The sequence below is a fragment of the Mustela lutreola genome, chromosome 3 (assembly GCF_030435805.1).
Source record: "Mustela lutreola isolate mMusLut2 chromosome 3, mMusLut2.pri, whole genome shotgun sequence".
Lineage (NCBI taxonomy): Eukaryota > Metazoa > Chordata > Mammalia > Carnivora > Mustelidae > Mustela > Mustela lutreola.
Genome location: NC_081292.1, coordinates 3,238,456 through 3,260,475, shown reverse-complemented (window position 1 = coordinate 3,260,475; position 22,020 = coordinate 3,238,456). Strand labels below are relative to the sequence as shown.

At 53.3% G+C, this 22,020-nt stretch overlaps 1 protein-coding gene across 2 annotated transcripts in view; it reads right to left on the bottom strand.

Moving 5' to 3' along the window:
• The window catches only part of TRAPPC9 (trafficking protein particle complex subunit 9), a 483,860-nt gene extending 474,773 nt beyond the window's left edge, over positions 1-9,087 (bottom strand). For both annotated transcript variants that reach the window (XM_059165548.1, XM_059165549.1), the window contains exons 1-2: positions 8,932-9,087; positions 1,357-1,950 (exon numbers count right to left, since the gene is read on the bottom strand). In XM_059165548.1, coding sequence (XP_059021531.1) covers positions 1,357-1,940 — 584 coding nt within the window. In that variant the 5' untranslated portion in view covers positions 1,941-1,950; positions 8,932-9,087. The remainder of the gene's footprint in view (positions 1-1,356; positions 1,951-8,931) is intronic.
• Positions 9,088-22,020: the final 12,933 nt, after the last annotated feature.

Below are 22,020 nucleotides of genomic sequence, written 5' to 3'. Positions count from 1 at the left end.
CCACACACACGCATGTCTGTGCGGAAAGAAAACCAGCACAGACCCTGCAAAGCACCCGGGGGGGATCTTAGGCCACTCTGTGCTTGCCCCTCGCAGGGCTGGCCCCTGGCCTGTTTTTCTCAGTTCTGTGACATTTTCTCTTCCAACTTACCAACAGATGGCAAGTCAGTGTTTGATCTCAGGTGAACTCCAGAAACATGCTAAGCACCTACTCTGCAGGGCCACTGTGCCCACGGGACACAAGGTCACTCAGTACTCACCCACAAGACCCTCGTCCACATCTACAGGAGGGAAAGGAGAGACCTGGTGCCCACAGTCATGAAGCCCCACACTCTCCTAGCTGAAGGGGACCTCCTCCAGGGAGGCAAGGAACCTACGCGTCGTCGTCCTCTGTGCACAGACACCACAGTGGCCACGGCACAGGGAGGCAGCGCCGGGGACAGACAGGGGAAGTGAAGGGCACAGGAGGCTACGCTGCAGTTCCAGTGCAGAGCTCAGCCGCTGACTTCATCTCAGGAGAAACGTGAGGCCTGGCCTTTCCCCGCTCTGTCTGATGCCCCCACGACACAGAGAAGAGAGACTCGCAGCCATGGGCAGAAGGAGCTCTTTGGGAAGTCCCTGGCAGCGTGCCCGACACCGTGGCACTCGCCTTGACTGGCTGTCAGCGAGGACTAGGACCCTGGAGCTATCAGCTGGGAAGAAGGGCCTGACCCATGCCCAGTTCCCAGCCCCGGAGGCAGGAGCTCCACTGGCTCGGCTGGGCCAGCTCCTAGTTCGGCCGCCTCTCCAGGCCCAGCACCTCCCTGTGAACCAAAGGGATGATGGAAGAGAAGCTCCCAGCTGCGCACAAGGGCAGCGCGTCCAACTAGAATAACACGGGAGCCGCGGACGTAACGCTGCTGGCTGCCATAGTGTACAAAGGAACAACTAAAACCAATTTTAATATTTTCTTTAACCTAATGTATGTAAAATATGATCACTCTGACATGTAAAAAGATTAACAAAATATTTTCTTTTCTCCATACTAAGTCTCAGTAACTGATGTGCACTTTACTTACAGCACATCTCAGCTCAGACTAGCCAACCCTCTGATCCACAAGAGCCACAGGGGGCCACCGTCGTGGACAGCAGCTCTGGGGGTCCCACGGGGAGAGCCGGCTGAAACAGGGGAATAAGGACACACACTAACCCTAAAAGGTTTCCCCTTAACCAAAGGCTGTCCCGTTTCCAGGAGTCTGAAACCATGGCTCACGCCTGCCTACCCCTTGAGACATCAAATACTACCCCTTGCTTCTCCCTTCGTGACGTCAGGAACCAAGCCAAGCACGAGGCCTCCGGGCCTCCAGGTGAACTTACCTACTGTCTGTGTCCAGTCCTACGAAGTCCTTCTTCTCAAACGGGACGCAGAGAAGGGGGATCTTATCGCCGGACTTGTCGGTGGCCCTGTCCAGACGCTTGGACTCGAGCACAATGAAGAGGGATTCGATGAAGTCCTCGATCCTCTTTTCCACCGTCTGGCAGTCCTCGTAGTTGGGGTAGAAGGTCACGTCGGTGCGCGGCTGCTCGGCGATCTCTCCCCGCAGCCCAAAGACGAAGAGCCGGGAGTCGTAGAGCGTGGAGCCGTAGATCTCCTTCTGCACGTGGAACTTCTCGAAAGTCTGCGGCCAGTCCTTGGCGGAGAAGCAGTCCGTGATGGTGATGAGGCCGACGACCTTGCGGTGGGTCTGGAAGTCGCCCCACTCGTTGTTCTCGGGCGGGTAGTGGTGCCTGTAGCGGATACAGAGCACCCGCTGGGAGTCCCGCACGCTGACCTGGCTCACGGAGGAGATCCTCTTGTAGATCTTGAAGAAGTTCTCTTCGGAGACGATGCCCACAGGCTGCACCACCACGAGGAGAGTCTGGTGGTCCTCGGCGCACTGCATGTAGTCAGGGACACTCATCCTGAAGACTCTGCCGGAGAGAGCGAGGGCACTTAGGGGCACACGGCTGTGAAGGCTGCTGGCCCACCCTGGGATGCGGTGCTTCTCACGTGAACCACCTGCGAGGTGCGGGGGCGTGGAGCCCTGGGCTGCCCTCTGTCCCTGGGGCTCTGCACCTGGCAACCACAGCTCTTCCCCAAACACCACAGCACCTGGACGAGGCCTTGAGCTCCTGCGGCATAGGGGTGGCCTCTTTTTCTATTTCCAACACCCAGCCGGATGCCGACAGAGAGTCAGGGCCCGAAAGCGCTCCCTGAAGGAAGGCACCGCTGCCTCATCCCCTCAACAGGACAGAAAGCAAAGAACCACAGTGGGATCAGAAGATCGGGATTTGACCTTCAGTCTACCCCGGACGGGAAAGGCTTGTATGCACGTTACCTCACCTCCACCGTTCTGTGACACCGCCTCCGCTCTACTGATGAGGAACCTGGGGCGGAGAGAGGCTTATCACCCGTCAAGATCGGAGAGGACAGGTCAGAGGAAGGTCGTCCTCTGACCAGTGTCTTCTGCACCCCCTCAGAAAGAACCAAACCCACGTGGGGGCTCCCCAGAGAGGCCCAGCAGCCCCTGAGAGACTTCCCAAACCCCCAGGAGTTCAGCGGAGATTTAAGGTTCTGTGTTTCTCAAAAGAAGGCACAGCTTTAGAAGCGACTGCAAAACACATATCCGGTCCAGGCCTTCACTGCAGAGATGGAGAGGGGGCCCCGGCGCGGCTGAGGGAAGGCCGCCCAGCCAAGGACCAGCTCGTGGCAGCACCAGCAAGCCCAGGGCCCTGCTGAGGGATGAAGCCTCCGCAGAGCGCAGGAGAACAAGTGCAGGAAGAAAAGACAGAGGACAGGCGGACCTGCCCTCCCTGGGACAGAGGACAGGCGGACCAGCCCTCCCTAAGACAGAGGACAGGCGGACCAGCCCTCCCTGGGACGGAGGACAGGCGGACCGGCCCTCCCTCCACATACCATGTGACGAGGCTTCATCGAGTCATTCAGTTTGTCGGATCAAACCCACTAATCTGGATCACCACAATGACGGTGGGCTCTATCCAGGTGCCACGGGTTACCGAAGTTGGGAATTTCGAGTCATAATGGAAATTCCCACCTGTGCTATGACTTTCCCGGTTCCAGCATGTGCTCAGCGGGCACTCTGGGCCGGGCAGGGCAGGAGCCACGAGGGCTGTCACACTCACACATCTTTGTTCACACGTGCTCACATCACACCGATGCTCCCCCAAGGACAGCCGTCTCCAGATCAGACGGAATTAATGACATTTAAAGGAGCCAAGCAGCACACGTTATTAGGGAAAAGGAGGCTGTTATCTCCTTAGCGACAGGTGACAGAGAACTGACCGCAGTCATCAAGTCCCTTGAGCTGCTTCTCTCCCTGGCTGTCATTCTGCATGACCGTGAGTCACACAGAGTCACCGAGGCTTTCCCTTCTGTGAAAGGGTCTGGTTGAAATGAACAAGGTTGAAGTCTCGTCATTCACGCCCCCAGCATTGGGCGAGGACCTCCCATGTCCCAGGCTCTGTACAGACGAAGAGACAGTGTTCCAGGTACACTCATGAGGAAAAGGGGAGACAGATATCAACTCTCCCCAGCTGGATACACAGACTCGATGCTATTCTGGTTGGACCTCCTACCTGGTTTTCGGTGGAGTATGACAAATGAGTTTATGGCCAGAATCGCCAAGAAACTTCGGAAGACCACCAAGGGGGAGAGCATTTATGCCCCACCCTGCCCCCTACCTCCCCCCAAGAGCAAGATCAGATACACCTGCGACTACCGACAGGATACAGGGTTTCTGTGGGGGGCAATGAAATGTTCCAAAACTGCGGTGATGGCTGCACAGCTCTGTGAATCCACCAAAAACCGCTACACTGTAGATTTAAATGGGTCAACTGTGTGACAGATGAATAATATTTGAGTACCTTTTGGTGGGGAAAAAAGACTAAATAAAAAGCTGCAGTCAGCGCAGGGCTGACCCAGGTAATCCCACCCAGAACAAGACCCACGCGTCCATGGCAACTTGAAATAACAGCAGTGCCGCTGTAGGGCGAAAGGAAAGCACAGACTCTCCGGTATGTGACACGAGACAATGGGCCATCTCCGCGTAAGCAGAAGACACATCGGTGACACCCAGTCAGGATACAGGCAAGACGCTCAAAGAGGCATCGTTGAAGACAAACCTCAAAGGGCAAAGACAGGTACAGAAGGGTGCCCACCTCAACGGCAACCAGGAAAAAGCTAATTAAGCCATAGTGACGGGCCATTTCACACCCAAAATAAATTGACAAAATAAAAATTGTATTGTGGTAAAATAGACATAAGATTTACCATTTTTAGGTGCATGGCTCTAGGGCATTAAGGACACTCCACTGCTGGGCAAGCATCTCCAGAAGTTCCCCACCCCACCCGCTCTCCCCGACCCGGTCCTCTGTACTTGGTAAATTCCCCACGCCCACTCTCCCCGGCCCTCAGCAGCCACCATTCTGACTTCCTGCCTCTACAAACTGAACCGCTCCATGTCCCTCATGAAGTGGAATCACACATTCTGTGTCCTTGCGAGACTAGCTTATTTCACTACGCAGAAGGTCTTCAAGGTTCATCCACGTTGGGGGAGGAAATCAGCATTTCCTCCTTCTTCAATGCTTACAGCCCACTATATACATATACTGTTTAACCATTCACCCATCACAGCTCACTGGGCTTGATCCTAGCTTTGGGCCATGGTGAACGATGCTACCACACAGACAAAATATTTTAAGTATGAGAACCACCAAGTGTTTATGAAGATACAGATCAAAGTAACTGTCCTATAGGACAGCAGGCATACAGACTGGTACGTCCTGCGCCCAGGAGTTCCCCTCCCAGAGCAACTCGGGCATGTGGATGGCAGGAGCATAAACAAAGGATCCTTGAAGCCAGAACTAGAGGGGCGCCTCGGTGGCTCAGCCGTTAAGCCTCTGCCTTCAGCTCAGGTCGTGATCTCAGGGTCCTGGGATCGAGTCCCGCATGGGGCTCTCTGCTCGGCAGGGAGCCTGCTTCCCCCTCTCTCTGCCTGCCTCTGTGCCTACTTGTGATCTCTCTCTCTCTGTCCAATAAATAAATAAAATCTTTAAAAAAAGAAAGAAAGAAAGAATAGAAGCCAGAACTAGAAACAACACAAACATCCACTGTCGGGACAGTCACTGTCAGGACAGCGGACAAATGAACTGTGGTCTTCTCACGCAATGGAGTACTGCAGAACCCTGAACATGAGTGGCCCAGAGTGACCCTGCAGGAATACAGCGGAGTCTTAACAGTGGGATGAGGAAATAACGGAGGTCATGGGTCAGGACAAGCAGCAGAATCCGCTTACATCCAGCTCAAAAACAGGATACACTATATAATTAATGCTTAGGGATATTTACACACAAAGTAAAGCTATAAACAAAAATAAGTTTGGGGACTGGTTACTTGGGGGGCAGAGAGGAGTGTAGTTCGGGACAGAGAGAGGCGTCGTAAGTTAAGTCAGATGGAGATACTTGTCCTGCCATTCTTTAAACTATACATAAACAGCACAGGCAGCTTTGTTAGAGTCTGTATTTCAAAATTTTTCAAGAGTTAGGGGCGTCTGGATGGCTCTGTCAGTTGGGCGTGTGCCTTGGGCTCAGGTCCTGATCTCAGGGTCCTGGGATCGAGCCCTGAGTCGGGCTCCCTGCTTAGAGGGGAGCCCGCTTCTCCCTCTCCCTCCGTATGCTCTCACTCTCTCAAATAAATAAATAAAATCTTTTAAAAAAATGTTTTTCAAGAGTTAAAAAAGGGAGAGGGTCCAACTTCAAGGAGCTCACAGTCTAGTTGTCAGCAGGTCAACCAGTCTCAGAGCCCACACTCCGCCCCATCCTCCACACATGGGTTACGCTCCTGGTCCTGCAAATACCTTCCTCTGTGAGCCAGAGAACAGGAGGCACAGAGAGGCAAGGGTATTAGAGCTGCAGATCTGGGGCGCCTGGGTGGCTCAATGAATTAAAGCCCCTGACTTTGGCTCAGGTCATGATCCCAGGGTCCTCGGATCGAGCCCTACATTGGGATCTCTGCTCCACAGGGAGCCTGCTTCCTCCCCTGTCTCTCTCTGCCTGTCTCTCTGCCTACTTGTGATTTCTCTCTCTCTGTCAAACAAATAAAATCTTAAAAAAAAAAAAAGAAGAAGAAGAAGAAAGGCTGCAGATCCCCCTGAAGATAAGGCACGCGGGTCCTGGGCCCGGGTCTCACGACAGGTGCTCAATTTCTCTAGTCTGAAGAAAACGAGAGAAAGTAGAACAGTGCATGAACTTCTCATAAAACTAAACTCAGGTAAATTTGGTAAGTGCTTTGTTTTTAAGATTTATTTATCTGGCAGGGAGAGAGATAGAAGGAGAGAGAACACAAGCAGGGGGAGTGGGAGAGGGCGAAGCAGGCTTCCCACAGAGCAGGGAGCCCAAGGTGGGGCTCCATCCCAGGACTCTGGGATCATGACCTAAGATGAAGGCAGACACTAACGACTGAGCCACCCAGGCGCTCCTGGAAAGTGCTTTATAAATATTAACTAGTATTGTAATTTATGGTTAGGTAATGAACTTCCATATTTTTTGGCATTAAAACAGTCTTGCTTTTATGAAATGTTAGCGAGAGTGGACAGTATTATCTACCCATTGTTCCATCCCCATTACTGACCCTCCCGGTTTCTGGCATTTGCGAATCTATGAGATCCAAACGAACTCACCCTGAACTAAATGAGCCCTCTGGGTCCCTTCCAGTTCTGACTCAGTGCTGAAAAGACACCAGCAACCCAATGTGTGCCACGAGTCAATAAACCTCACAACCTCAAACAAGAATTTTCCCGGAAGCAGCTCAGTATCACAAACTCCTTGTCTACTTTTACCCCAAATTCAAAATACTCATCTCACACCAGAGGAAATCTGTCTCAGGTAAGGTAGAGAGAGGACATTCACTGGGCTCTCTATCACGTGTCCTGTTTAGAATTCCCATCAGTCCCAAGAAAAGAGTATCACTGTCTTCAATCGTAGGGATGAGATAAGGCTCAGTCATTCTGCTCGAGGTGTCCTCATCGGCAGGGGACGGACTGGGGCCAGGAGCCAGCATCCAGGCTTTGCCGCTGGCTTCTTCTAGGGAGAAGCTGACGAAACAAGACCTGGCACTGAGCCAGTTCTAGTATCTGAGATTAATCTAACACAAATATTAGAACATCAAAAACAGGGGCGCCTGGGTGGCTCAGTTGGTTAAGGGTCTGGTCTGCCTGTGGCTCAGGTCATGATCTCGGGGTCCTGGGGCTGAGCCCCTCTTTGGGCTCCTGGCTCAGCTAAGAGCCTGTTCTCCCTCTGCCCTCCCTTGGTCCCCCCATCTCTCTCCCCCTCCCACAAATAAACAAATAAAATGGTTTAAAAAAATCAAACACATATTTCTTCAACATGGCTGCTCCCCCAAAAGTTAAATGCAGGGGTACCATAAACACAGCAATTCTACTCCTCGTTACAGACCAAAGAGGTCTGAAAACACATGTCCACGCAAACATGTGTCCGCAGATATTCATAGCTCTTACTGGTCAACGAATGGAAACACCATCGCCCATCAATGAATGAACAACAAAATGTGGTCCATGCGAACGGAGAACATCGCTCAGCCCTAACAGGGAACCAAGTAGTGATCCTACCGCTGCCTGGGGGAAACTTGCAAACGCGATGCTCAGGGAAAGGAGGGAATCACCAGAGGCCGCACAGTGTGAGGCTCGGTTTAGATGAAATGCCCACAGCATGTACACCCCTGGAGGCAGAAAGTAAATGAGCGGCTGTGGGGGCTGCAGGACAGAAGAAGGGCCTGCCAACCAGGGGGGAGTTTCTTTTTGGAGTGGTAAAACGTGCTGGCACCGGGATGGCCCCGACGGTGGGTGTACTGAAGCCACGGCACCCTACATTCTAAATGGGTGTTTTCTGTGGTTGTGAATGCTACCTCAATAGAGCAGTTATTTAAAAAAAAAAAAAAAACAAAAAACAAAAAACATTTCTTGACAACCGCTGGTCCCTCCCACTACTATTCTGCCACGCGGTTTAAGGAAAACACGCACACAGGCTTGCGGGATGTGGAGGATGGCGAGACTCCTGGGTCTCCCACCTCGGGCCGGACTGCGGTCCTTTCCCCTTAACAAGTACTAGTTGGGCTGGACGAGGAAGTGGCGGTCACCGTTTCTCCAACACGGACAGTCACTCGTCGGGAGTCGGGGGAGGGGCGCCGGTGCACGGAGCCTGTCCCAGCCCTGCCCTGCTCACTGGGAACGAAGGCCAGCCCCGCGGTCCACATTTTGGTCCCCGTCGCTGTAAAAGCACGGGATCCAACGAGCAGCCCCTCCGACCACCAGAGGGCATAGGTCAGAGGGCACGTGCGGCGGCCCGGGCAGCGCGCGCGGACCGCGAGGGGATGCGGCACGAGCGCAGCGCGGGCTCGCTCCGTTCCCCCCGGCGCCCGCGGCTCGGACGGCGCTGACCACGGAGGACGGGAGGGGCCGCCGAGCTGGGTCTCAGGCACTCTCGCCCCGGGGGACAGCGAGGGTGACCGGGACCGGACGGTGGCCCCGGGCCGGCCGGGCCGCCCTGCGGGGACACCAGCGCGCGCCGGGGGCCCCCGACCTCACGCGGCCCGGGGGCCGGGACGCGGCAGCAGAGTGGGGAGGGGGCGGCAGCCGAGTGGGGAGGGGGCCGCCGCCGCGCGCCGCGGGGAGCAAGGCCGGGGCCCCAGGGCGGCAGGTGCCGGCACGGCCCGCCCAGGTGAGCAGCGGGCGCCGGGCAGGCTCCCGGGCCGGGGTGGGGGTGAAGGGACCCGGCCCGGCAGGTGCGCGCTGACTCGCGCCCTCGCTCGCCGCCACACACAGGCAGCCCTCCCGCCGCCGGCGACCCCCGCCCCGCAGCCCCCCACCTCGCACTTACGCGGCCGGCGGCCCGGGCCCGGAGCGGGAGCCAACGGCCTGGCGGGCGGCGGGGCGGAGCAGCCTCGGCGACCGCTCCCCCTACTCGGAGCGGGCGCTTCCGACCCGCGGCCGCGCCGGCACCCTCCTGCGCATGCTCGGGGCGGTCCGGGCCGGCGATCCGCTCCGGGCTTTGGGAGGGACGCGGGGAGCGGGACGCGAGGGGAGGGGAGCGGAGAGGAGGGCTGGGAGGGGAGGGAGGAGCCGCGCGCGCCGAGGGAGGGGCTCGGTCGACGCGCGGCTTTCCAACCCTCCTGGCGCGCAGCTCGGATTCCCAAGGCTCTGCGGGCGGGGGCGCGGGGGGCGGCCGTCCCCGCGCCCCGCCGGCCCCTGCGCCCCGGAGACCAACCCCCGCGGGCACTAGCGTGGAGAACTGCCCGCGGCTGGACGAGGGCCGCTTCTGCACCCCGGGCGAGTCTCCCGCGCGCGCTCTCCGCGCAGCCCGGGGCGCTGGGGCGGGGAGGGGGCGCCAGAGTCGGGTCCCCAGGTCTCCCGCTGGAGCCGCTCCCGGCGCGGAGCGCAGCGGCCCGGCACAGAGCGGGTGGGAGCCGCTGTTCCCGAGGCCAGAAGCCACTTTGGGATTTCAACTTGTCTCAAAAATGGGTGCGGAAAGCGGAATTCACGTGCGGACCTCAGAGCGACACAGCACATTGGGGAGGATTTGGAAAGGACATGGTCAACAGCGTCACCTCCAGAAAGGGCCAAGGGAAGGGGATGGCGGGGGAAGACGCTCTTTCCGCGTAGCTTTGTGTTGTTTTGTTTTCAAATAAAAAGTGTTTTCGGGGCGCCTGATTGGTTCAGTCAGTAGAGCAGGCACCTGTTGACCTCAGGGTCCGGAGTTCAAGGCACACCGTTGATCATGGAACCTACTCTAAAAAAAAAAAAAATTTAACGTCCTGGAAAACAAGAATCGTCCCCTCACCAAATACAGCAGACACGAAAGAAAGAAAGGGGCCATCATCTATGCTGGCAGCCAGCAAGCATTTATTGACTCTTTGCTATGGGCCAGTGCTGTTTTATGACTTACTTTATTATTCATATTTTTTAACAAAATAATAATATGCTATCCCTCATCCCTGCCCAGAGTCAATGGAAAAACAATTTTTTACTGAACTGTTTTCCAAAGAGTAGGAATGAGTTACAAGCAGAACACATCTTCAGGGCAAAGCAGGGGAAGCCGATTTCCAGCATGCCAGAGAGCCGGGAAGTGTTTTCAACAGAGGTCCCCAGACGCTGAGAGAGAGTGCCTCCAACACACCACAAAAGGATGCCCATGGGGGCTGCTCTGTGGCATTAAGAATGCAGGCTGACAAGAGAAAACAGACATTACAAGAGCCACCCTGGATGGAGGTCTGTGTGCAGGGGAACAGAGCTCCACTATGCAGCTCCCCGTCTTCCTAAGTCCCATGCAAGGTACTGTTCTTAGCGCTGCAGTCAGAAAGGACACACCACCTGGCTGGGGTTGCACAAGTGGCTTGTGTCATTTAGGAATTCACACCCAGGGTTGTCTGATGCCATGGCCTGTGCTCTTTCCATAGTCCTCTGTCCCTAGTCTCTTTATAAATGGATAAAGCAAGCAATTCAGAAAGCAATATTGAAAGCTGGCAAAAGGAAACATTGCTATTTTAGTACAATGTTTCTGTTTACAATGTGCTCACTACAGCAGTTTATTGTTCCAGCAAATCTGTGTGAGAGAGAGACTATCCTGCATTTTTATCAGTTTGAAGACTGAGGCTCAGAGAAGGTAGGGGCTCGCATTAAACTGACCCAAGGGGGCACCTTGGGCTGTCTGGCTCCTGGAGTTACACCTTTCACAGCTTTAACATTACCTGCGCGTCTCACCTGAATGTGCAGAATTCAAAGAATATAGCAAAACCTGCTCTCAAGGAGTTTGTAGACACTTCAAGTTGGACTGGAAGGAACCTCTAAAATAATCAGGTCCCACCTCCCACCCAGAGCAGATCGTCCACAAGAGTCCTAACGGGGTGGAAAGTTTGGTGATACAGAGCTCTAATAGAAAGTTCTCCAATTGGGGCGCGTGTTGGGCCCGGTCCGTGGAGCACGTGACTCTTGATCTTGGCATCATGAGTTCTGGCCCCACACTGGGTCTAGAGATTGCGAAGAAATAAATCCTTAAAAAAGAAAGTTCACCAGTAAAACGAGGCAGACTGGGAGGCTTCCCCGAATCATCAACTCATGGAGTCCCGAAGATGAGAACCAATGCCCCGGGGACCCTGTGGAGTTGAGCTCTGTCCCTGAAACAGGCGTCACAAAGTGCAGTCCAAGCACCCACCCCGCCCCGCACCAGCGACACCACCTCAGTGTCTTCACCTGCAGAAGGGGATCACCGCTTCAGGAGGCCAGCAGGGCTCCACGCAGTCAGGGAGCACGAAACATTCTGAGGCCGAAGTTCCACTTCGATGACGTCACGCGCTACCCATACAGCTTTGGGACAGGGTGACCCCAGGTCGTGACTGGCCTGGAACAGTCCCACATGATGCCTGTTGTCTTGACTAAAACGGTTCTGGCTGGGTGACATTTGGGGCACTTTGGGCAGAGCCCACCGTGAGCCCCCAGCGGTGTCACGGAGGGTCTGACTCCCTCCGGCGCGGGGCGCTGTCCTGCCCCGCGGTCCCCTCCGACGCTCGCGCCGTGTCCGCAGGTGTCCGCAGGTGTCCGCGCGCCCAGGCCGACCGGGAGGGACTCACTCACCCACCTGAGCGCGTCTCTCCCGTCCAGCCCACTGCCCTGGCGGGTACCGGGCACCGCGCTTGCACAAGGGCCTCACGGAGTCCTCGGAAGACCCTTCCCACACCGGCCGCCCCATTCGAGCGGACGGAGGGGGACCGCCCCGCCGAGGGGGGACGGCGCGCGCACGAGCCCGGCCCACGCGGACCCTGCCGGCTGCACCGGTCCGCAGCGCGAGCGCCAACTCCGGTCTGGCCCGACCAACTCCTGCCCCTCGGAGCCACTCCGCCTCGAGCCGGCGAAGAACGGCCTCGGCCCGCGCTGGGCAGCGGCGGCGTCCCGGAAGGCCGAAGTCGCGGGAGCCGATGCGGGGCAGAGCCGGGGCCCCGCACCCGGGCCGCCCCGAAGCTGCTTCCAGGCCTCACAGGCCCCGCGAGGACCCGGGAGCGTCCGCGACCGACGAGGCTCCCGGCGCGGGCCCTGCCGAGGGCGACCGCGGCCCCCGGGGCAGGAGCTCTCGGGCGAGGTCCCTGCGGTGCACGGGGGCAGGGGAGAGGCGGGGAGGCGGCGCCGGAAGCGGGGAGGCAGCGCGGGGGCCAGCCGGGTCCCGGACCGCCGCGCCCCGCCCCCGCGCGGACTCGCGCGCCCCCGGGAAGGCCGAGCGGATCGACCCGCTCTGCGAGCGAGCGACGGAACGGGCCGCAGAGCCCGCCGCGGTGGGCAGCGGCTCCCCGCGGGGCTCCCAACCGGCGCCTCAGCGCCTCGGGTCGCGCACCGCGCCCCCCGCCACGCCCCCGGCGCGCCCCTCGGCGCTCCCACCGGCTGCGCGGAAATCCCGGAGCAGTGGATTCCGCGAGCCCGCGCCGGCGGGAGGGCGCATGCTCCGGATCCGGCCGCCGCGGGGCGTTCTGCGGCCGCGGTCCGGGGGACGGCTGTGACAGCCTCCGGTGGGCGACGGGAGCCAGGCCCGCCCGCGCCCCCACAGCTCCTCCCGCAGGACCACAGTCGGGTCGGCTGCTCCCGGCCCCCTGCAACAACCCCGCTCCGAAGCCCCTGCGGGCTGGAGGGCCCGCGACGAGCGGCCGGAAGTGACGAGCGCGCGCGAGCCCCGCGGTTCCGGTCCCGTCGCCCTGGAAACCGAGCCCCGCCTACCGTCGCGAGCGCGTCGGCCGCTGCCGGGTCCCCGCGCGGGTCGGCGCGCGGCGGGCGGAAGGGGACCCGAGGCCTTCGGTGGGGCGCGCGGTTATGCCGCCGGGAGTGCGCGGGCCCCTGCGCGCGGGGGGAGCCTCGGACAGCCGCCCGCCGGGAGCCGCGGCCCTGCCCCGGGGCCTGAGCTCTCCGTGCGCTCCCCCGCGCAGGGCCCCGCGCGCTCCTGCCGGAACACCGGCTCCTCGTCCGCGGAGAGCCGGTCCGCTGGGGCAGTGCGGTCGCGGAGAACCCGCACGGGCCGTGGAGGGACTCCCGGCGTCCTTCCCCATCTGTGTCTTCTCCGGAGGGACGGAGAGGTGCATGGTATACCCCACTCGTGTGCCGGCGCATAAGTATACCCCAGTCGTGTGCCGGGGTATAAGTATACCCCACTCGTGTGCCGGCGCATAAATATATCCCAGTCGTGTGCCGGCGCATAAGTATACCCCACTCGTGTGCCGGCGCATAAGTATACCCCAGTCATGTGCCGGGGTATAAGTATACCTCACTCGTGTGCTGGCACATAAGTATACCCCACTCGTGTGCCGGCGCATAAGTGTACCCCAGTCGTGTGCCGGCGCATAAGTATACCCCAGTCGTGTGCCGGGGTATAAGTATACCCCACTCGTGTGCCGGCGCATAAGTATACCCTAGTCGCGTGCTGGTGCACAAGTATATCCCAGTCGTGTGCTGGGGTATAAGTATACCCCAGTCGTGTGCTGGCGCATAAGTATGCCGCAGTCGTGTGCTGGGGTATACGTAGACCCCAGCTGTGTGCTCAAGAGCCGTTTCCCGCCCAGGACCCCGCGGAGCCATCGGTTGTCCTGCATTTTTTCAGTGTTCTTTTATCTGGAACGGTTTCTCAGCCTCTTTCATGTCTGTAACGTGCTGGAAGAATACAAGCCAGCTGTCTTCTAGAATGTTCCTCAATTTGAGCTCATCTAATCCTTTCTTATGAATAAATTCAGATTATGTATGCAGAATGCCATAGAAACGATGTAAGCCGAGCCCTGTGCGTATGTTGTCAGTGGGCACATACTGTTGGCTTGTCCCAAAGGGATAACTTGGACCACTTGGCTAAGGTGGAGTGGCTGTCTCTCTCCTCTGCAAGTCCATGACTACTTCTGATGCGATTAATGACTCATTGGTGAAAAGATACTTTGAAATTACATAATGAGCTTTTTCCCACCAGACTTTCACCGGCGAATTTAACATCCACAGGAATCTCAAGAATGACTATCACACAGCTTGGTAATGACTAACTTACTATATTTCAAACGGTGCAAATGCACTGTGACATTTTCTCAGAAATGACGTGATCAGCTAGCAGTTAATAGGTGATCAGAAGTATTATTTACTCTGTTATGCTCCTTTCTTTTACAGATTAATAAAGAGGTTTCCTGCTTCACAGAGTATAATTAGAAACACTAATTTGACATTGACATGATTCTTGTTTGTGCTAGCATCTACATCAGCGGCTCTCATATATTAGCAGTAAGTTTTGGAGTCAGTGAAGAAGAACATCCCCAAACACACACACACACACACACACACACACACACACACACATACACACACATTACATACATCGAAGACTGAAAAGTTACAAATGTGAGCAACTAATACTTAAGTGTTTTCACCAGTGCATGATGGTCACTTGTAAAACCAGAGATTTAGGGATCAGTTATAATATATCCAACTTAAGAAAATCAGATTTTACATTTTTAAAAAATTATTTTTTTAAAGATCTTATTTATTTGACAGAGTCACACAGCGAGAGAGGGAACACAAGCAGGGGGAGGGGCAGGGGGAGAAGCAGGCTCCTCTCTAAGCGAGGAGCCGGATGCCAGGATGGACCAGAACCCTGGGATCCTGACCTGAGCCGAAGGCAGACGCCTAACCCACTGAGCCACCCAGGCGCCCCTAAAAAATATCTTAAACTGTGCCCCTGGAACCCTACTGAAGACTCAATGGCTCAATAGCTTCCCTGCCCCCTCTCAGATTGTACATTTCAAAATCAAGTTTAAGAAAAAAATTATTTTTTAAGATTTAATTTAGAGAGAGAGAGGGTGTGTACCAGTGAACAAGTAGAAGGACAGAGGGAGAGGGGAGGACCCCAAGAGGACTCCACCACTGAGCGCAGAGTCCAATGCAGGGCTCGACCCCACAACTCCGAGATCAGCACGGAGGCAAGACCAGGAGTCCCACGCCCAACCTACTGAGCCACCCAGGTGCTATAGGGGGGGGAAATTTTTTAAGAAAACTTGTGAGAAGGTGGGGATGGGGGCGGGAAACATGAGTGACTGCAATTCCAGGTGCGGCCGCCAGGTGGCGGAACAAGCTTAGTAGTGCCTCTAATTGCCTTAAATTGCCTCCAAAACCTTGCATTTTGTCAGTTTGTCAGGGGAGCCTGGGTCAGTCAGTTCTGGGCAAATTCAGAACAGACGGAAGCTAGGGAAGAACTCACAAGAGATTTAGCTGAATTCTTGTACTAGATGGTTTGAGAATTCATATTATATTACATTATATATTTTGCATTTTTTTGTTACATATAAAGTAATATGTAATAATCCAGTTGGAAATACATGTTTTATATTATATATCAAGTTATTATAATTCAAGATATAGTAATCTTTATACCTTTTGTGTATCTTAAATATTACAACCTTAAGCCTAATTTATTTTTAAGAAATTTTTATTTGAGGGGTGCCTGAGTGGCTCAGAGGGTTAAAGCCTCTGCCTTCAGCTCAGATCATGGTCTCAGGTTCCTGGGATCGAGCCCCGCATTGGGTTCTCTGCTCAGCGGGAAGCCTGCTTTCCCCTCCCCGTCTGCCTGCCTCTCTGCCAGCTTGTGATCTCTCTCTATCAAATAAAAAAATCTTTAAAAAAATTTTTTTTATTTGAGAGAAAAAAGTGAACGGGAAGAGGAAGAGAAAGAGAGAGAATCCCAAGCAGACTCCCCACTGAGCACTGAGCATGGAGCCCAAGGTGGGCTTTATCCCAGGACCCCGACATCATGACCCTGAGCCAAAATCAAAAGTCGGACACCTAACCAGCTGCGTCACCCGGGTGCCCCAAGCATGAAGGCTAATTTTTAAAGGAAAGACTGAGGCTCTGTCTCTGCTCTCTGACAACTTGATACAGGATTTATCTGAGTTACTCTAACAACATCGATGGAATTATTCAAAACATTTCAATCAAGTGGAAGGGTATTTTTAACCTCTGTTATCCATACTTTTGCCCATTTCTTTACTTCTTTCTCTGAAGCAAAGAAAGACAAGTCCAATCACTTGCAGAAACAGCAGAAAGGTGGTTACCAGGGGCTTGGGGTCCGTGAAATTGCAGAGGTGTCGGTCAAAGGGTACAAACATGCAGTCAGAAGATGAATGAGTTGATTATAGTCGACAGGGCTGTATTATATACTTCAAAGTTGCTGAGAAACTAGATCATAAGTGTTCCCACCACAAAAAGAAAAGAAATGGTCATCAGGGAATGGGACGTGCCAGCTAACACAACAGTAACACCCTATTGCAGTATGGAGGTGAATCAGTTAACAGGTTGTACACCTTGAACTTACATAACGTTCCATGTCAATTACATCTCAATTAAAAAAAAAAAAAAAAAAAAAAAAAAAGAGGAGAGGCTCCTGGCTGGCTCAGTCAGTAGAGCATGTGACTCTTAATCTTGGAGACCTAAGTCTGAGCCCCACATTAGGAGCAGAGATTACTTAAGAAAAAATTAAAAAGAGGATTCAGATCAAACTGATTCAAGGCTAACAGGACGAATGTAAGTCATGTAGCCGCTGATAGAGCATAGTCAGGAGCAGAGCATGACTTCTGCGGTCTCCATGCCAAAGACGCATGGCTTGGGTTTAATCATGAAGAAACAACAGATTAGGCAAAATTAAGGATATTCCGAAAAAACAGCTGACCTGTGATCTTTGAAAGCAAGTGTCGGGGTCTTGCAAGTCGAGGACGGACTGAGGAACCATTCCAGATTAGAGAAGAATAAAAGGGACAAATAAAATCACACATGATCCTGGATGAGATCACTTTGCTAAAAAAAAGAAAAAGAAAAGGAACAGTAGTGACTTGACTGACGCCATTCTGAGGATCAGATGATGCTAACCTTATCAATGTTAATGCCCTTTAGTTGGTGGCTGTCTTATGGTCACACAGGAGAATGTCCTTGTTTGTGGAAAATACACACTCACCTTTTAGGGGTCTCGGGACTACAGGTCAACCACTTACACGAAAATGGTTCAGGAATAAGTTACCCGCACTGTACTTGAGACTTAAGTTTGCAGTTGTTGAAAAATCATTAAAAAGAGAATTCCAAAGAAGGTCCAAGCGGTTAAAAATACACGGTGATTTCCTGAGCTGACTCAGAGGTACTGAACGAGAACACCAGAGGTGTGGACTTAAAATGTGTATTTTTTAAAAGCACAGTCGGGTTTGGAGAGCAGCTAGTTCCATGGCCCGAGAAAGGGAAGAACAGCTTGTACGTGCAGAGCAATTCCCTCCCATCATCTTCTCATCGAGATCACTGCTGGGACAGCGTAAGAAATCCGTTCTGTGCAAGTCGTCTGGCTCAGTTAAGCCTCTTGAGGCTCCCGGAGGGGAGGACTTCTGGGAGCCCAGCCAGGTCCAGGGCCACACTCTTGGTGTCCCCTTTGCTCTGAATGTGAAGGCACAGCCTCAGTTACAGAAGCCGCAGCTTGTGGGAGGGTTGGGGGGGCTCCTTCCTCCTTCACAATCCTGGGGGACCCTGCTCTAGCTTTTCTTTTCTGCCCGGAGCCAAATGCTGCCCCAGCTTCTCCTGGTGAGTCCTTATGTACCCATGCAACCCCTAAAAGTCCCTTCAGGGAGCCCCAGGAGCGCCACCTTCAAGAGGACCTTACAAGGGCTTCAAAAACAGCTCCCCGTGGTTTCGTGCAATGCTGAACATACTAAAAACCAACAGATGGTCCTCTTAAATGGGCGCCTGGGGTGCCTTGTGACTTGGATCTCAATAAGGTGGTTTTTAAAAATTGCTCCGGGTCTATACCCGTCCAGCCTCATCCCTTGGTTCAGTTTTCTGGATGTCATTCCCCCCGCCCCTCTGGGTTCTCACAGATTTATTCTTTCTGTTCCCTACTATCCCACTGGGCAAATTTCTACTCGCTCTTCCAATCAGAATTCAGATTCTAATCTGAATTCAAGTCCAAACAACTGGGTGGCTCAGTTGTTAAGCGTGTCTGCCTTTGACTCAGGTCATGGTCCCAGGGTGCTGGGATCGAGTTCCGCATCAGGCTCCCTGCTTGGCAGGAAGCCTGCTTCTCCCTCTCCCACTCCCCCTGCTTGTGTTCCCTCTCTCGCTGTGTGACTCTCTGTCAAATAAATAAGATCTCTAAAAAAAAAAATGAACTCAAATCCTTTGTCCTCTGCAGCTGTCCCAACTCCAACTCTGTAAGCAAAGGAAGTGACTCTGTCCTCAGGGGTCCCTCCAGCCTGCTGTGTCTCTCTGCTGTAAGACCCCCACCCACCCTGTGCCGTGGTTGGCAAGTCTCTGACCCACACATGGGTCTGTGAGTTTCACCTCTAGTACAGGAACCAGGACGGGTAAGGGCTTTGGTGGAAGGTTGTTAGGTGAGTAAAATGAAGTGATGTTGGAATATGGGCTGGAGGCCAGGGGAGCAGGCTAGAACCGGAAACCCTGGGCCAGCAAAGACAGCATACAGACCCCAGGGCCTCACGGGAGGAAGCAGCACACTCCAAAGAAAGTCGTTCAGGTAAAGCTCACTCACTTTATCATGTGGAGCTAGTAACAGCCACCACTTACAGATTGCTTACAACATGACAGACACTAAGAAATCTGTGCCTTGTCTCCTTGTTTTAAGGGACTCAGTCTCCCCATTGAAATTCCAATGTCCGCATACCCGCTTTCTTTAAGTTGAATTCCCTGAGACTACCTCTGTGCTGGGAGAAATGAACCTCCACCCCCACCCGAGGTAGAGTCTCTAAGAGCCAAGAGAAAAACTCGGTAATGTCCAAAGTGGAAACGGCGCTTCTGGCAAAACCTCAGGCCTTAGCTCCGTATCTACCTAGCAGTTACGTAAAAGTAGAATTTTCAAAAGGCGAAAAGCAAATACAGGGAGAACGGCAGCATTCGATGGACCCTTCCCCCGTCCACAGCTAGAAAACTGGGAGAAGGTAAGAACGCGTCGGGCAGCGGGCAGCGCAGGCAGACGGGGAGGAGCCCAGTAGGGTGATCCACGTCCTGCCTGGGGTGCCTGGAGCGGGGTCGCCCAAAGACCACGGCTTCACTACTGTCGAGGAGACAGACACTGGAAAGGCGAGAGCTGGGGAGAGCTCCCCCGAAGTTGCCTGGAAGTTCCCAGGCTCAGCCCCCGGGGCGCGCCTGGGTCAGGGAACAACACCCACCTGTCCCCTTTCTAGATCCTTGTCTGGGGCACCGTACATCAGGCCGGCAAAAGGTTAACAAGAGAAACGTTTTGAAGATTTTTTTTTTCTTTTTCTATCAGAGAGAGAGCATGCACAAGTAGGGGGAGCTGCAGAGAGAGGGAGAAGCAGACTCCCCACTGAGCAAGGAGCCCCCTACAAGACTCGATGCCAAGACCCTGGGATCACGGCCAGAGCCAAAGACAGACGCTTAACCAACGAAGCCACCCAGACACCCAAACAAGAGAACTGTTTTGAGCAGGAATAGAACGTGTTACCAAAGCTCCGGTATAAGGTTTGGCCATTTCCATGCCCCGCACGTGCACTTGCTGTGGGATCCAGTCGTTCCCCTCTTAGGAAGAGCGAAAACCCCGCTCTGGGACAGTAGCGGCGGCTTCACTCCTAACTGTCACAAATGGGAAGTAACAGGAAAACGGGACACGACAAAGTACTAGGAAGGAACAAAGCACCGGTCTGTGCTGCAGGGCTGGGGACCGTCCTCGGGGTGCTGGTGAGAGCAAGTCCGACAGGGAAGAGCAAATGCCTTCATGTACTGGAGACTCCGGAAGAGACGATGTCCCGACCCGCCTGCGGCCAAGACGGACGTTGACTGGCAAGGAGCCCAGGGATGCTTTGGGTCCACGGAAATGTCCGTGCTCTGGGCCGTCTCTGCAGGGGCGTTCATTCCATCCGGCTCTCCGGGAATTCCACACTTAAACTGGGAACATGTTGTTAGAGGTAATAAGGTACTCAGTCAAAGCTGGTAGCAAATGCGCACAATGAAGCTCTATCAAACTTCGCTGCTCCCGAAGGAAACAGCTCGTAAAACTGTCTCCAAAAAAGGATACACGGAGAAGCAAATATAAACCCCCTGGAAGAATTAATACAGAAACAAGACTGCAAAGTGAATAGGAAACAAAGTCGTAGTTCCAGACTGTGATCTTCCCGCTCGCTCGCCTCTCTACCACACAACATGGGTTTGCCAAGAATCCTGCATTTCTATCAGATTTCTAGAATTGAACGCTTGCCCTCAGAACACAAGTCAAGTCCCAAATTCCACTACTCGAGCTCTGAGAGGCTGGAAAAAGCAAATGGTAAATTTTCTGCCTCATTTCTAAGCGTTGAATAATTCTTTTTTTACAATTAGAACTTCTGAGATGTGTAAAAAGTGTGCCGGGGAGAAACAATTTTCGACAAAGACTTTTGTTGGTCTTTACTGTTCTCAGCAGTGAGAAAGGGTCTGTGAGTTATTTTTACCCCTCCCCAGCTCAGACTGTAATTCATTTGCCTATTTGGCATGGTTTCAATGATGAAGAGGTCAAGTTTCTTTTTGTAAAAAAAAAAAAGTTTCACTTTGCTTCTGACCGTTCAGTGTTATATGTAGACACACACATGTAACTTTATAAAAATTTTCGTAGCCATGCTTCCGACTCCGTAGACAATTAGTTTCATGGACATTTCCCAAAATATTATTGGATACTATAAATTAACATTATTGTTTTTACTTGGCAAAGATGAGCCGGAACTAACAATATTTCAATTTTCCCAGCTTCTTCTGAGTGTTCTGGGTTAAACGGGGTGTCTCTTAGTCAAAGAGTAACAAGTATATTTAAGAGCCACCTGCTGACTCTTGATAGCGCTGCCGTGAAATTGTGAACTCTTGGTAGTCGGCCCGGAAACTGAGCGCGTGAATGATTTTAATGACTGGGTAACAAATCATTTTGCAAACCGACTACTTTAAGTTACTTTCTTTTCAACAAAACTGGAGAAAGTCCTACGGAGCCGTTAGCTGATCAAGCACTACAAATGATTTTTGGTCTTACATCTGCATTTGATTTTTGTTGTAGGGATCTGGAGAATCAAGAGGGACGGACCATCTACGTATTATTTCTCAACATTTACACACAAAAACTAAAATGAGGGATAAGACTGGTGTTCAGTCTTTCTCATTCAAGCAAAAAATATTGGGGCATCAGTTGGGTCAGTCAGTGGAGTGTGGAGCTCTTGACCTTGGGTTTGTGAGTTCAAGCCCCATCTTGGGCATAGCGTTTACCTTAAGAAAAGTACTTATGGATTCATAAAATAACCTTAACACATTTATTTTATTATGAGATTTATTTCCAATAAAACTTTTACGTCAATTTAATGTTTCTCAAAATTTATATTTGTGATGTTTTGGTCAATTGTGTGCCAATAGCAACTTTAGCAATAAGTCAACAAAGTAGAAAAACATTCTAATTCTAAGAATTTCTGGGCTTCGGAAGTTTCTTTCTTTTCTATTTCAATTTTTGTAGTTTTTTTAAAGCTATGTTTTTATTTATTTATTTGACAGAGAGACAGACAGCACAAGTAAGCAGAGCAGCAGGCAGAGAGAGAGAGAGAGAAGCAGGCTCTCTGCTGAGCAGGGAGCTCGATGCGGGGCTCGATCTCAGGACCCTGGGACCATGACCTGAGCTGAAGGCAGCTGCCCACCAACTGAGCCACCCAGGTGCCCCTAGATATTTTTATCAAAAGGAACTAGGCCAGATGATCAGTCAAAATAAATAAAATCTGGTGCAGGAAGGGAATATGACTTTATTTTTAAATTTATGTATTTATTTGAGAGAGAGAGAGCGCGTGCAGGAGGGACAGAGGGAGAGGGAGAGAGAATCAGAAGCAGATTCTGCACTGGATGGGGAGCCTGACGCAGAGCTCAGTCTCATGACCTTGAGATCATGACCTGAGCCGAAACCAAG